Here is a 15417-nt window from a genome sequence, read left to right on the forward strand (position 1 = left end):
AATTACGTTAAAAAATATGTGTCTATGTTAGAACTAGGCCTATTCCAAAAGGTGTATAAAAATATAAAGGTGACTTAAGTTGGATGGACTAGAAACTACTAAAACGTCTCCTCTTCTTCTTGTAACTTCAAAATATCTGACTTATTCAAGAAATAGTAAGTAGGTTGCCGGCCCTTGAGATCCTTGACCACTCGTCTGCTCCCAGCTTTGATTAACACCCTGCTGATGGTTTCCATGTTATCGACTCCCATAGCGTAATGAAGTGCGGTTCTTTCCAACTAAAACTCAACATCAAACAAAGCAACGAGACAAAACCCTCACGTTACGTTATCTCCTAGTTTTAGAGTGTCGGGAAACGTGTTGGCTAAGTAGTCAACAATCTCCTCCTGTTGACACAGAACAGCAATGTGAAGACAACATCTTCCGTAGTTGTTCTTCCCAATCGCCAACAGCTTCCCACTTCCGGTGTCATTCTCATCAGCGAGAAGCGCCGTCACGTCGTTAATCGAACCCAATCGGATCGCATGGTGTACTCTTTCACGCTTCTCCTCGAAAGCTAGTATTGACTGAAGAAATGAAACAGTGTCTGGTTGGTTGTGTTGTGAAACCGCTTCGATTATCGGAACGTCATTTTCGTCGACTATATCGGTGATGTGATCGTAACCATCTAAAAGCAGCTCCACGAGTTTATCAGTGTCGCCTGTAACTAAAAGTTAAACCGATTTCTTCAGAGGTCTAAAGAGTACCTTTTGTGGCTATAGTCATGACGTATCGATCTATCTCCGCGGTATTCTCTGGGATGTTGGCTTGGATACTGATATCTCTCGCCGTTCTGTAGAGTTCGTCTCTATAAGCGACGTTGATTTCCGTCTCCACCAATAACTGGAAGAGCGCATTTCTTCCGTGGGCTCTTGCCGCAGCAAAGTGTAACATGCTTTGCCCGTGTTCATCCTATAACGAGGTGTTGAAGAAGGTGTTGGTGTTGTGTTCAGTTTTACCCGACTCGTGCTGTTGAAGGCCGAGTCTTCTTCATTACCACTATCTTCAGGATCGACAGTCACGACGTCAATAGTCGCGGGGACCGCGTTGTTATTATCGACTTCTTGAGGAGGCCCTGTGATGGTTTGCTGATTCTCCTGTTAAATGAGATTGGTGAAAGATTCGCGGGGTTTGGGAAAAGCGACACAACTCAAAAAGCTTCTACCAAGTGGTCCAAAATTAATTATTTGGGAACACCTAGTATTCACGTCTACTCTACTGCGTCCGCACAAAGTTCATACTTGAGTTGTGTCACGTCTCTTCCGTAAGAGCGATAAGAAAACCAGGAAATCGTGAAAATTTACTTGTATTTTTCCCCGCGACTGCACGCTCTGTCTGTTATTGGCAAAGTTGTACAAATACGTGGCCAAGTAAGCAATGGGGTCGTCCGGACGCTTGTTCGCTACTTCAGTCAAACCTTTAATTAAAGGATCTCCAAGTGCTAAAAGTGTTCGGTTAGTTTTTCACACGAAAAAGTTGCGACTTACATGAGGCTAAATAACGACCTTCCTCAGTGGCAAAGAATGGCATATCTACTTGACTATTACTAGGAACAACATTACCTGTAACCAAAAGAACAACTTGAAATTGTTGGTGATACTGTTTGGAAAAAAAGTGATGAAAACCTAGCGTGTTCGAAGATGAAGCACACACAACACTTGGACCGGAACACACTGAAACAGTTCACAGCAAAGTACATAAAAGTGCTCGTTGTGAAGTCACAGTACACGCAGTTTTGGAAAAAAGAACGTGACTGTAAAGAGTGTTGGTACTGACCTATATTAAGTCCATCCAAAGCCAAAGAGCTGACTTATATACAAAAAAATACGTGAAATTTGGCACTATTTACAGTTGGCTTACAACCTAAGAGTTCGTACACTGTCTCCGCGGTTGAGAATTGACAAAACGTGCTGTAAAACGATCTGAGAAAGTGTACGATTATTCCGCATTTGCTAGAGCTCTCTTTCTCTTGAAAATGTTCACAAATGCGGCGGCTATGTGGAGTGAGTTTGACATAGCCATATCTTTCTCTAGTTGCAAGATATTGACCACAGCCGTTCTGAAATCGTCAAAACATTGCACCTCGGTGATTCCCAGACATTGTTGGTTTCCGATACGCACTACATCACCGGTGCTGGTCTTCCGGTGGTACGTCAAACCACGAACCAGACAAAGATATCGCAAGTTGTCAGGTTCTTTGATCAAGTTCGGAAACCGCAATGTAAAACTGAACTGTAAGGTGTTCCCCAGCACTGTTGGTCTTGCGGACAAATACCCGAGTTTCTCATCTCTTTTAAACTGGAGGTGTTTGTCGAGAATTGAGATTAACCGGACGATTCTTGAATAAATCAAACCAACATTTCCTGGTTTGTTGTGAGGAGTACAAGTCACGACTCTGACGTGGTCGAGGACGTTTATCCAAACGGCTAAATTATTCCCATTGCTAATGAAGACGCCACGACCATAAGGCCAGTGCTTTCCGTGAAGGCGGTCGGATTCTGGGATGTTCCACAGAGGAATCAACAAACCGTTGGAAGCCAAAACGACGCGAGCTTCCGATGGCTCTTCAAGGACTTCATTCATGGTATAATAAACACCGGAGCCTTCTGAAAGATCCTCCTCGGAGGCGTTGGGGAAAAGAGCAGTGGCCACGTCATTGCTCAAGAGAACTGTGGTCACAAGTCTTTCAACAGTTTCCAGTTGGTTGACGTTGAGGGATTTTGGGAGCTCGAAATCGGTCAAGTTTCGAGTGCAATCTAAAGTACCTACAAACGCGAGCGTTGGAGAATACGTTAAAAGCATCCAGTGGCGTTCTACCTGATAGAATCCACCTCGTCTGCGGATCTAGATCGTACTCAATCTCCACAGTTGTTCCATCCTCTTCATGCACGTATTTTGACTCGGGATGCACCCCCAACTCGTGATGAACATCAATTGAATTATAGTCCTTAATAATCGGCAGGACGTATTCCTCAAACACTCTGTATACGTAAATATCCGGCGCCACGATCCCAGCGGGAAAATCCTGCTCTAGAGCAATCCGAAAGCTCATTTCTGCGGGTAATTTTTTTACGCTCGGCCAAATCACGTCGTACAAAGTGTGATCTAATTTGGTCAATCTTAATTTAACAGTATCAAAAATGTACTTCTTGGTGTGTTTGCTGATGAGCGAGCTCGTGTAGCTGATTTGCGTTGCTATCGATGAGTTGGATGCGGCTGAAACGGCGTTGGAGCTGCGACGCCCATGTAAAACATTATAACAACGCTCCAGGACATTTAACATCTCTTCGTCGTCTAGGTCTTTGCGAGCGGAACACGTGTCGTTGGAAACTGTGATCATTGCAATAACAACAGAAATTTGGTGCGGAAATCTGTGGAACTTTTAGGGGCAAAGAGTCCTCGTAAATAATTTGGGCGACCAAATTATTTCGAGGACATCTCTGCTTTAACACCTTCAGGGATCATTCACAGCTTTGTCAAACGGTTGCAGAAATAAAACCTATCTCTCATTAACAGTTGGTGGCAACAGAACAAAGCCGCTAGTGTGGTTTTGTAAAGTTTTATCAACCTACCTTTATCATTTAGGATTTCTTCGGCGACACTGTCATCAGCGCCAAAGTTTCGCAGCAAACTTCGGTGAGAAAAGTCTTTTTGATTCGTTCGGTAGAATTCAGGGCTGTGGCCGACCTGAAGGTAAACAAATGAGTGTGGGCGGAGTTTTAAAGTCACTTACTTTGTCTTCTGTCCTCGAGTCTGCACCTAAATGAACTAGTAAATTATAATAGTGGCCGTTATCAGGGAGCACGGCAGCGTAATGCAATGGGGTTCTTCCGTTTTTATCAGCCACTTGAAGCGTTTCTGGAAACCTTCCAGCTAAGTACCGAACAATACTAGTGTTGCCGAAGACTACAGCTGTGTGCAACGGTGATGCCCCATTTGGTGAAACCTTATCTTTAGCTATCGCGAATTTGCGCCTATCTAATGCCGCCTGAAGATCCCTCAAACTACCTTCCCGGGCAGCAACGTGTATTCTATTAATTTTTGTCTGGAAACTCAATTTTACCACTGTTCTTTCTCCTTCTCGTAGAACTTACCATATAAACTTGAACGTTATCTAAAAAAGACTGAAGTTCAGGGTTATCACTGCTATGTCCAATCAGTCTATCGCCTTCTCCATTTAAGACCAAAGAAGCGAGTTGCTCCATATTCCCAGCTTCCACCATGGCACTCACTTCAGCGTCTTCACTGCTTTCGTTGGTCTCCGCAGCACCTTGACCTTCTTCATTTAAAGTTTCGACTTCGTTCTCACCGTTAACTATACCTTCAATCACACCTTCGGGTTCCACCGTGACGGGCTCAGGCTCTTCTTTGGCCGTCGCAGGTCTCGATTTAGTTTCTTGGGTTGCAGTTGGTGGACGCGATTTGTTCGATTTAGGCCGCTCTTCGGAAGCATTGGGTTCAGGTTCGGGTTCAGGCTCAGGCTCAGGCTCTGGTTCTGGTTCTTTTTCCGGTTCCGGTTCGGGTTCAGGTTCAGGCTCCGGTTCCGGTTCCGGTGGCGCCTCTTCACTTTCCGCAGGTTTATCATCAGGCACATCTTCAACATTCGCTTCTTCGTTATTATTGCTGTCACCGTTGGTTTGTGCTGGTTCTTCAGCTGGGGCTTCTTCAGTCTTTTCTTCTTCTTCCTCCGGTTTTTCTTCAGAAGGGGTATCTTTTTCTTCTACACTCTCTTTCTCACCCCCATTTTCTATTTTTTTGATGACTTTGTGGATTTCTTCACTTGGTGTGGGTGCGGTCAGTAAGTTCCAGTCGAACGACGTCAAAAATGATTCTTTTGCCGTTCGTGGAGCTTCTGGGATTACATTTAACAGTTTCGCGTCCAACTCCGAACCGCGAGTCTTGTAATAAGCAGCAGTCTTTTGTCTCTGTAACCGCCGCGTGAAAAGAGGTACTGATGGGTTGTTGGTACTTACATTATCTAAAGCGGATTCGTCTGCACCGTGGTCTAGAAGAAAGCTCATCATGTTCCCATCGTCTTTCACCAGAGCGGCGTAATGCAAAGGTGTTCTCCCTTCATTGTCAGTTAAATTAATACAACCCGGGTACTCCCCTAGGATGTATTCAACCGCATCTTGTTTACCTAGACCTGCAGCCTTATGGAGGGCTGTTAACCCATTGACGTCTTTCCCAGAGAGTACCATTGATGGTATAGGCGGGGTTACTCTTTTTCTTAAACTATCAACTTCGTCGTTGATAACATCCGTGTGCATGTCTTTGATAAGACCCTGAAAAGACAATTGTTTAGACGCAATTATCGATTTGTTTTAATTGCGATCAATATAAAGTTGATGAATAACATAAGGACTTATTTTGCGTGTTGTTTCATGTGTGTACAATGTACGCTGTTATCTTTATTGATTTGTTTGGCTTCAGTCCCTTGTTATGTGAATTGAAAAGGAGTTAAAGGGGGGAATGCGGTGGTGCTTGGAGGAGTTGGATGTCTTGTCATATTTCTTGTAAAATTCGATCAATATTAAGAATGATTAAAAATAATAATAATTTATTAGCTCCGGCGCATCCACCATTTTTAAACTAAGTACTTATAGAAATAGACGTTCTTAGATGCTTAAATTAAAGAAATTGGTGGTCTAAATTGGTTTCTTTTCATGAACTATTATTACAATTCAATGTAGGTAGAAAGATAAATAATTCAAGGCAGCAAAAAAGAGTTCGACAATTGATTAATTCGAACAACGCCAACGTCAAGGTACAATTTGACGAGGAAAATTAAGGACACAGTTCGTTTTGTTTTTGTCGACGACAAAAATTATACATCCAATCAACCATCTCTTTTATCTTTTTTCGTTTTTGTTGTAGTAGAACTTGAAAGAAATGTAGCAAAGAAGATATAGAATATTTTTTAGAAAATTAAGATAAAAGAGACAAAGAACAAAGCTCATAAAATTTGTTCCACATTGTATAATATAATAAAGTATGAGTCACTTAAATTTTACCATTGTCTGCTTTTCATTTCTTTTTTTTGTACTTAACAGTTATGTAAACATGTCAAAAATAATTAATCAAACTAAACACTTTCCCTATCTTTCGGTGGTTGATCAAGTTCTGAATTGGACAGTGAAATGTTAACACAATCTTTTGATGTCTACTTTACTTTATTGTGATAGTATCACTTCAAGGTGTCCAATTTGAGGGAATTGTAGTTTTATCTCTATTTCGAAATGCTAACAAAAAATTCAATTAAAAAAATCGTGGATTTGGAGTACTTTGGGTATTTCAAAAATTTACAGAATCTACATTAAGTTTTTTTAAACGATTTTGGAAAGTATAATTTTATTAAAGAAAATGATCTCAAGCGATAACGATCGAAGTTTATAAAACTAACTATTTAATCTCAACAAGCATAAAAGTGGTCTGATGTAACTCACAAAGGAAACGTTTTTTGGAGATTATTTTTTGTGAAACAGTACTACCTGGCGGCCAGTCGGGTTTCAGCCGTCGCGTTAAACGATCGATTGTGCTAGTTTTTAATTAAGAAAGTGCCAATGAAAACATTACTGTAAGTTCCTGAATTATATTTTGGGGTTATAGAACTAAAATTATTACTAAAATATTGATGATTTTTACACTTTTCATCACATTGAACGTGGAGTTAACACTGTCAACTCGAAGACATAGAATTTCTATTTTAAATCTTCGAGACAATTTTGTCGCTTCTACACCGAACTCTAGGAATCCCCTATTAGACAAAAAATCGATCCTCGCAAGACGAATTACATTGCAGAACGAGTCTTCCGGTGATTATCTCAATTCTATACAATTACACTAAATCAATAAGCCTTTAACACTCATGCCCGTGTGATTAAACCAAACAAAGATCGATGCCCACTTACCATAATATGCGGAACGGCTTCCAAAAACTTCTTAATTTTTGAATTGTTGCTGTGTTCCACCAACAACATCGATCCATGTCCTTCCCAGACCACTTGCTGTAAATTCGCGAGATTCCGTTGATGTATCCATATCCTGATGTTTGACTTCTTGAAGTTGAGACCTGTTGCAGGATCCTTCATGTTAGTTGAGGAAGAGACGAAATTAGTTGGACATCATAACCGGAGGAGCGTCTTCACGTGAGTGTTGCTATACCGCGGTATTCAGTCTAACAGTGCGTCATGTGATGGTCATGTGACTATTAGTTTAATAATTTAGTTATTTTATTGATTAGGGGTGTTTATTGTTCCAGTTTTTATTCAGCCGAAGCGATCGAAATTCTCAATTTTACTGCGTCGTTTTCGATTCAGCCATTCTAGGACTGATAAAATCTTGTTCGGCTCGAAAAAATGCATTAGAGAAATAAACGAAATTCGAAAATTATCATTATCGGGGGGTAAACGACTTCCGGTGCATGTAACCAACATAATGTTGGTTGTGCACGACCCGGAAGTGTAGATTGGTGATTATTAAATTGGAATTTCCTGAACGTATCGATCTATTAAGTATTGTGCGAGAAAAGTTTTTGGAGACATGTTAGTTTTAAGTTAATAATGTACGGGGTCGTACCTACTTTGGGGTTCTGTCAACGAGTTCAGACTCAGGTATAAATTATTTTAGATTTTGGCCAGGCGCATCCACCATTTTTTTACTAAATTTCGTAATTTTGGTAATTTTGGTGGTAAGGCTATGAAATTTGGAGAGGGTACTATTTTTGGGTCGTGTATTAACTCTACCAAATTGCAAAATTGTAAAGCAAACGACACAAATTTTAGAAAATTTTATTTTTATGGCGAAGCAAAAATTTCAGACCTCCTTCAGTAAAATTCGTAACTTTGTTAATTTTAGTGCTGCTCTTAACTAAGTTGTGGCATTAATGACATTTTAATTATTACTTTTACTGCCCTTCTGTGCGTGCAATAATGAGTCTCAGAAATGACCTACATAATAAAGAACCACGTCGTAGTTCTCACGCTTCCTTTCTCGAATAGTTCACCGGATTCGATAATCGATCTTGATTGAAAGTAAAATTAAGCAACGTTGAATTATTAATGACGACCTCTTCCAGTGTGTGTTAACACGAATCACCCTCTCCCACAATTATCCGTTTAAATATTAACTCACTTTCTTGTTGGACGCCACTTTTTCTAGAATTAGCTGATTTTTGAGAAGTTGGCAATTCGAGTTCCTGCACGTGGTTCATGTAATATTTGGCAGTGCGTTGTCTTGAGTCGTGACTGGAGGAGTCTGCACCTGCGGCGATTAACAGTTTTTGGACTGTGGAGACGTCTTTACACATTGGGGTGTAGTGGTAAGCTGTACGACCTTCCTGGAATTTAAGAATTTGATGTGTATTGATTGGCGGGATTCATTTAATTTTAATCATTTTATATTCGGAGTATCGTGCTGATTATAGACATGGATTTATTGTGTGATTTATAGAAAATGTATTCGAGCAGCCGCAATTGTTGGGTTTGATTGAGTATTTTCATGGTATTAAAGTACGTAAGATGTCGTTTTGGAGAAACGAGGAGTTTAAACCTTGAAGGTTGAAGGTGATTCACACTTAAAATAAATCTTGTGTAAAAGTTTAATGTTACAGACTGACATTTTTGTCGCCATAAATATCAAGTCTATTAATAACAGAAGCTTCCAGTGATCCTGATTTTATGACAAAAGAAATTCTGTTCACGAGATTTTTAATTTTTTTAAGTGTTATTTAAACATCTCAAAATTTTAATTTTGTTTGATTCAGTTATTTCTTATGCTAGGAAAATCTTTAAAATAAAATTGGATTTTACGTGTAATTCTGCATCACAAATACGGGAGATAATTATTGATCTTAATAGATTTTAGAGGCAATAATTTTTTCAAGTACAAATTACAAATTTTATCCATAACCATTGCATTATGAGCCCATAGACTACTGTTGAGAGACGTCTTGTGGGGTTGTTTTATGTTTTATGTCGTGTCTTCATTTTTTGCCGATGGAATGTGTTCTTCAGTTGTTAAACTCTGCAAACTTCTTCTCACATGTGTTCTTCGGCCATATATCTAACGTTAGTTTCTCAGTTTCTTAACAGCATCTCTAGTAACTGTTCCATGACCTATCAATAATTAACTCTATTTATCCATGCTAATTCTTTCATGTTTGATAAGTACAAAAAACATCATTCTTATGTCTGCTGTCGCGGTTATGTATAAAATTTTGTATTGAATTCATGGCTTATTGGCTGAAAACACTCGAACAACTTGACCTAAAGCTCTCGTGTCTACCCTTTTTTTTCGTGTGTTATAGACGTAATAAGACACTAACTAACTTTTAGGAGTAGGTATTTAAAATCTGGCGCCTCCACCATTTTTTAATTATTTTTTTCTACGACCTTAATTAAAATTAATTAAGTTTTAAGCACATCGCGTCACGTGTGTCTAAAGTGGCGCTTTAGTCACGGGCTGAAATTGGCGCCGTTATTTTAGTCACGAGTTGCTACGGATGAAATTGACAGTTAGTTGGAAATTGAATTGTGGTTTTGGTGGTTTCGAATAGGTTTTTGGCATTCGAAATGCAAAATAAAAAATTAATAAATAAATAAAGAAATAAATCTTTAGTTATAAAAAATTTGTAATTTCAATAAAGTTGGTACATATTTCATATTTTAGTTTAAATATTTGTTATGGTAGCAATTTGAGATCGTTGAAAAAATATAGTATGTCACACGTTTATAAACTACTTCTTTTCGCTCTTGTCTTCGTGACTAAAGGGACTTATTACAAAATATACTAATTAAACTATAATAATATAATATACTACTAAGCATTTTTTTAAAAACATTTGGCCCTTGTAATTTATGGAAATCTCGCTCTTGAGTTTCGAAGAAGTAACCAAATAAAACAGAACATTAAATTAGGTAACAAGAGAAATGCGAAGTTTTCCGTAATCAACCCTCCACTTTTGCGGCATTTTTGAAAAGCTGAGCGTTTCATCATTCTATGGAGAAATAAAAATGTTCCGTTTCTGTGTTTAGAATCAATAACTTAACATGAAATGAGACCTATAAATTCAAATTGCAGGTCTTGGAGGAAATTAGACATTGCCATTTTATGTAAGAATGAAGAAAAACAACCTTGGCGCAGGAAAAATCTCATTTACACGAATACATTTACGTAGTGCCCAAAAACAACAAACCCATTTTCTCCTTGTCAAACCCAATAACACTAATAATGTTTACAAACCCTTCAAACTGTTGCATACATCACAACATGTTTGTGCAACGCCAATCTAAACATGTTTGTAATTTATAATACTTGAAAAAACTCACCGAGTCTTTCATGTGAATGATGTGAGGAAACTTGTCGATCAAATATTTGTAGATATTTTTAAGATCATAATAAACAGCTTTGTGCAAAAGCCCATTTCCGGCCTCGTCCTTGGCCATCACCAATTTTTTTCGTTTCTCTATCGGTTCTTCATCTAAAAGCGCCTGTAGTTCTTTGAGTCGGCCGCTGTTGATGGAATCGTGAAGCAGTGAAATTTTTGTCTAAAACAGAAACTGCAAAACTGTTTATTGGAGATTTAGATCTTACCATCAGCATTGGTATGTTTTTTAAGTACGTCCTCGTTTTGTAATCCGCTGAGTACTCGCCAACTAATTTCTTCCCATGTCCGTCGATGACTAATTGTTCCAACTTTTCCAAGTCTCCCCCACGAATTAACTGCTTGATCTGCGCCGAATTCACTTGCAACACTAAAAATTACAAAGAGCGAAAGGGTGCTTTTATTCGCTTTAAAGAAGTGTATATTGACGTTTTGCGTGTCTAAATAACAACGTATTGATAAAAGAAAATAATTATGGTGGCTGATAAAATTGGCAACTAAATTGATACAGCGAAACATGCAATGTTAACAGAGATATTTTATAGATTTCTAGACAGTTTTTTTACCTCTTGGAGGACTAGAATGGATGTAGAGTCCATTACTCTGTTTCTCAGCCGAAGTTCTTTTTCTTATTTTGACAGGAATCGGCATTGTCTTGAAGTTGCAGGGCACATAATAATTAAGTTATCATTTTCACAACGATCTGGAATAATTAATTTAGTTATTTGTCATTCTTTGTATAACACGTCAGATGTACCCAATATTGATTACCGTCGATATAATTTATTAAACGTACCCTTACATACTTTTTCTTATTAACTATATCGACCCGATGAATATTTTAAAAATTACTTTTTGCCCATTTTCGGTTTTCACCATTATGAGGGTTAATTTATTCTCATTCAGCTTTCATGTGAAAATGAGTTTTAACATCTTTATTGATGGTTGAGTTATCAACCAGGGCGGGGCCTGAGAAATTGACCAAAAGCCATCAATCAATGAAAGATAAGAGTTTTGACACGTATCTTGCATCGTTTTATTGCTCTTTATGTCCCTGAAATTTTATAGCGATTGCGTGCCCAAATTTGCCTTTACAAGCAAGCCCACGACTTAATTAAGGTTCTAATGTGATGCGTCAAAAATGATCACGTTACTAATGTGGCTAAATCTAGAGGATCACGCCCTTTAGAATGCGCGAATTATGGTAAAGACGTGTTTTAAAAACATGTTGCATGACTTTTTTCAGTTAGGCTTGAGGGGTGGAGCGATGATTTTTGTTGATTAAATTGTCTGCTGGAAACAAGAAAATGATAATCATTGGGGCGCATCCACCATTTTTCAGTTTTCGTCTTGAAACTCACGTCCTTGCAAAAATTACTGTTTTAAAGTCGGCTCAATATTTTAGGGTTTTCTGATTAAATTTCATACGCTGAAGGTTAAAAATTCGTGAGATTAACATCGTAACAAGTACATTTGACTTTGTTACTGGGAATATATCTTGTGAAATTCGTTCAGAATTAAGATTTTTGTCTCACGAATAAAACATGGACATTTCTTCTTGAACCCAAATTTAAAGAGTTCATATTTTTAAGTGTTCGAAATTAGACTTGAGACACGGTTGATATCACTAGACCACCAGAAAAAATGAAATGGCTTCCTGATTCCGAATCTGAAGTTTTGCTCCATCGGATCCGGATTCAGCGATATTTTTCAAAAAAAACTTGCAAAGTTGCAAAGTTATTGGATTGCCCGATAGTGTTTTGGAACGCTAATTTAATAAACTTTCCAATGACCTATAAAACTTATCGCTAGCTGAAGTACTTTCCACGATATTTTCGAAAAACTTATCTCATGTCCCAATAACGCTGCATTTAGTGATTTTCATTCGCAATTTTGCATATTACTCAAGAATTATTACATTGATTTTTTATTGTAATGCTTCATTGAAAAGATTCAGATCTTGCCTTTTTGACGCGCTAACAATTATATACATTGCTATTTCTTATCATTTTGAAGTTACCGAACTAAAAACACACACTTTTTGATGTTTTTATAAAAAAATCAATGCTATTGTTTAAAAAATCCTGATTTGTAGATACATGTTGAATTTTAAAATGAAGCAAACGCAACAAAAAACAATACATTTTATAAAACTTCTTGATGATGAACATTGAGTAACTATTAAACACAAATATGTACTCGTCAATTTTTTGGATAGGTAACATGGAGGTCACTGAAAAAAAAAACTTAATTTAAACTTTTTTCCGGACAATTTGGTAACAATAACCTATGAAAATATCATCAAATTTAGGAATTTTACGATTTTTACGTCTTCAAATTTATTAAATTATAAAAAACTCGCCCAACAACTTTTTAAAAATTGCTGCATATTTTTAATTTATGGTCTTTTTCCTGCAATCGTCTTAAAACAAACATTTCTCTGGTGATTTACGCGTAGGGAAATTGAATTTCCCCGACTAGTCCGGGAAAGACGTTACAAGACGGTTTTCTTTATTTGCATGGCACCGACTTGTTTGGAAATAAGCAGTCAACAAATTGACAAAATTCATTTTTGACATTTTTGTCCAAATTAAAACATTGATGTAAATTTTTACGATTTCCGAAAAAATCTAATACAAAACACATGACATTTTCTTGACTGTTATGAAAATTACTGTAACCATATTCTGTCTGTAAATGCTATCATAACATATCGCCATTCGGCTCGGATTTCAACCTGCCATCTTCGGCTATAATGAATGCCTTAACATTTCTAGGTACGTTAATATCTATTATTCTGATCAGTGAGACTAGTTAGAAACGCGAGATTTATTAAAAAACTACAATTTTGTGGTCTTTGAAATTGATATTTTTACAAAATTTTTGAAAGTTAACAAAACATGATTTTTTTTCTAAAAATAATTCCATATTCTTTGTCATGTAACTTTTAAATGACAAGAGATAATAACTTGTTTAACATCGAGTCAGAAAACAGAGATCTCAACCTTTAAAAAGACGTATTATAATAAAAAAGTACCAAAAAGCGTGAAAAAGTCTTTTAAAACCGTTTATCCAACTCTGCCAGCGACTTTTAAAGTTTGTTGTAAAGATTACCTTTCCAATAATATACAATTATGTATAGAGTTTCTTGATTTTTCAAGTTGTTAAACAAAACTGAAAAAAATAACCTGATGGACCAAACCAGCTTCTAATTAAGAATCAGGTGGTAATTTTACCTTAGAAATGACTTTTTACTGCTCCATTTCGTTCAAAATTTGATAACTAGTGTGTATTTATTCCGGAATTTTCGGTGCTCCATATCTCCGGAACTATAAAATTTTCGCAATTGCTTTTCCCGCGCGTTTGTTCGACTGTACATACATATAATGTATAATGTAAATATGTTTATTTACCAATTATAAACGTTTGTTAATTAATGAAACGTTTGTGATTGGTTAATCCTGAAGGGCACGAATAATAGTTTTTGATATAAAAGTAAGAGCAAATTGAACTGAAATTTATGAATTTATATATTTCAGAACATCCGGGCATAATTTTTGATTCTGTTTTCAGATTTTTTAGGTAAAATCCGATTATATCAGACGCACTGGAAAGACAGCATCAGAATCTCCAAGTGTAGGTACCAAAATGTTTGTAAAAAAATTTCATACTTAATTAAAATAAAATGTTTTATAAACCAATTGTGTTCGTTTTTTTAGTATTTAAGACTTTTTAAAAGCAAATATCTCGAGAATCAGTGGTCTTTGCTTGTTTATGCGCACACCACTGAGATTCTCCGTAAATTTAAATTACCTTTAACCACATGGCCGCTTGACCGCCCCTTCGACCCCAAAATAAATCGTCCCTGAATATTTAAAAGAGTTTGAAAGACCTACTCCAACTAGAAATTATTCATTTCGCCCGACTTTTTCCGATGGCGCGTTCTTTAAATATCCACTATTTATCCAATCATAGGATCGATCAAGATTACCGAAAACAGATAACCGGGTCACTTATTTCTTTTTGTGCAACGTGTAATAAATGAAACAACTTAATAATTGAAAATTACCAGTTGGGTAACGTTCGTTGTAGCACACAACACACAGAAACTAACTCGTTTAATGTAGAATAATGTGTATAGAACCGATCAATTGCAATAAATATTTAAAACTATATAGGCGCTGATCGCGCAACGGACATCCTGAAGACACTGAAGGCTACCCTCATCGTATTTATGTTGGGTGCAAGCGCGAGCAAAATACTACCCCTGAAGGTGTTCCAACCCTTTGAATATTTTTCACAATAGGTGACCGCATTAGACGCTCTCTATCTATTCTATTTTATTGATATGTTTCTGTTCGTCTGGCATATCGACAAGATGGATCAAGGGCGATTAAACGTACACTTAGATGTCACCATGTCGTTATTTTTTGCAGCGGAGTGCGCAATTTTGGTAATGATTTATTTAGGGTATAATAGATTAAAAAAAGGGAGAGAATATTGTTCGGAAAATTACCTACCTCAACAAAGCTTTTGTTAGATAATTGTTATTCGATTTTCGCTAAGGTTGTTTTAATTAAAATTGGAAAAGTTAATGTTAAAGGAGTTTTGGTGAGGTTCAACGGAATTCATGTATTACCAGTTATCTGGTAAAGTTAAATTTAATGATATGCTTAGCGTGGTGTATGGTAATAGCGTTCTCTACGGATGTTCTTTTCTTGGTCGTGAACCAAACCTTGAATTATTAAACAAAGGCATGTAAATTTTTCGTGGAAAACTGCAAGTTTATCTAAATTTTTTCAATAGTCTACGATTTTAAATGATAATAAAAAAAAACATTATTAGTTACGGAAAACTTTCCAGTGTTTACCTCTGTTGACTTATTGATTGTCAAGAAAATGTGCGTTTTCATGTAGATGTTAGATAATTTGTAATTACCCCCAGCGCGTTGCAATAAAAAACAAAGAACTCTTTCAATCGTATTTGGTAATTTA

The 15417-nt window shown here is 37.0% G+C and overlaps 1 protein-coding gene across 2 annotated transcripts; it reads right to left on the reverse strand.

Moving 5' to 3' along the window:
* Positions 1–7: 7 nt before the first annotated feature.
* LOC148168047 (uncharacterized) lies at positions 8–14619 on the reverse strand. 2 transcript variants are annotated; one of them, XM_088045695.1, is made up of 16 exons: positions 14493–14618; positions 10990–11126; positions 10633–10793; positions 10368–10586; positions 8173–8377; positions 6951–7111; positions 5013–5324; positions 4134–4964; positions 3773–4084; positions 3612–3726; positions 1527–1601; positions 1344–1480; positions 999–1136; positions 747–951; positions 327–700; positions 8–278 (listed from the first exon to the last, which is right to left on the reverse strand). In XM_088045695.1, the coding sequence occupies exons 2-16, from the start codon at positions 11072–11074 to the stop codon at positions 99–101; spliced, it is 3510 nt and encodes a 1169-aa protein (XP_087901821.1). In that variant the 5' UTR covers positions 11075–11126; positions 14493–14618; the 3' UTR covers positions 8–98. The 2 variants fall into 2 exon arrangements, with proteins under 2 accessions (XP_087901821.1, XP_087901820.1); XM_088045694.1 differs by lacking the exons at positions 8–278; positions 327–700; positions 747–951; ... (1 more) ...; positions 1344–1480; positions 1527–1601 and adding exons at positions 1823–2804; positions 2857–3369 and having other exon boundaries at positions 14493–14619.
* Positions 14620–15417: the final 798 nt, after the last annotated feature.

Source organism: Gnatocerus cornutus, chromosome 9 (assembly GCF_029298725.1).
Source record: "Gnatocerus cornutus isolate USDA-ARS CGAHR chromosome 9, icGnaCorn1.1, whole genome shotgun sequence".
Classification (NCBI taxonomy): Eukaryota; Metazoa; Arthropoda; class Insecta; order Coleoptera; family Tenebrionidae; genus Gnatocerus; species Gnatocerus cornutus.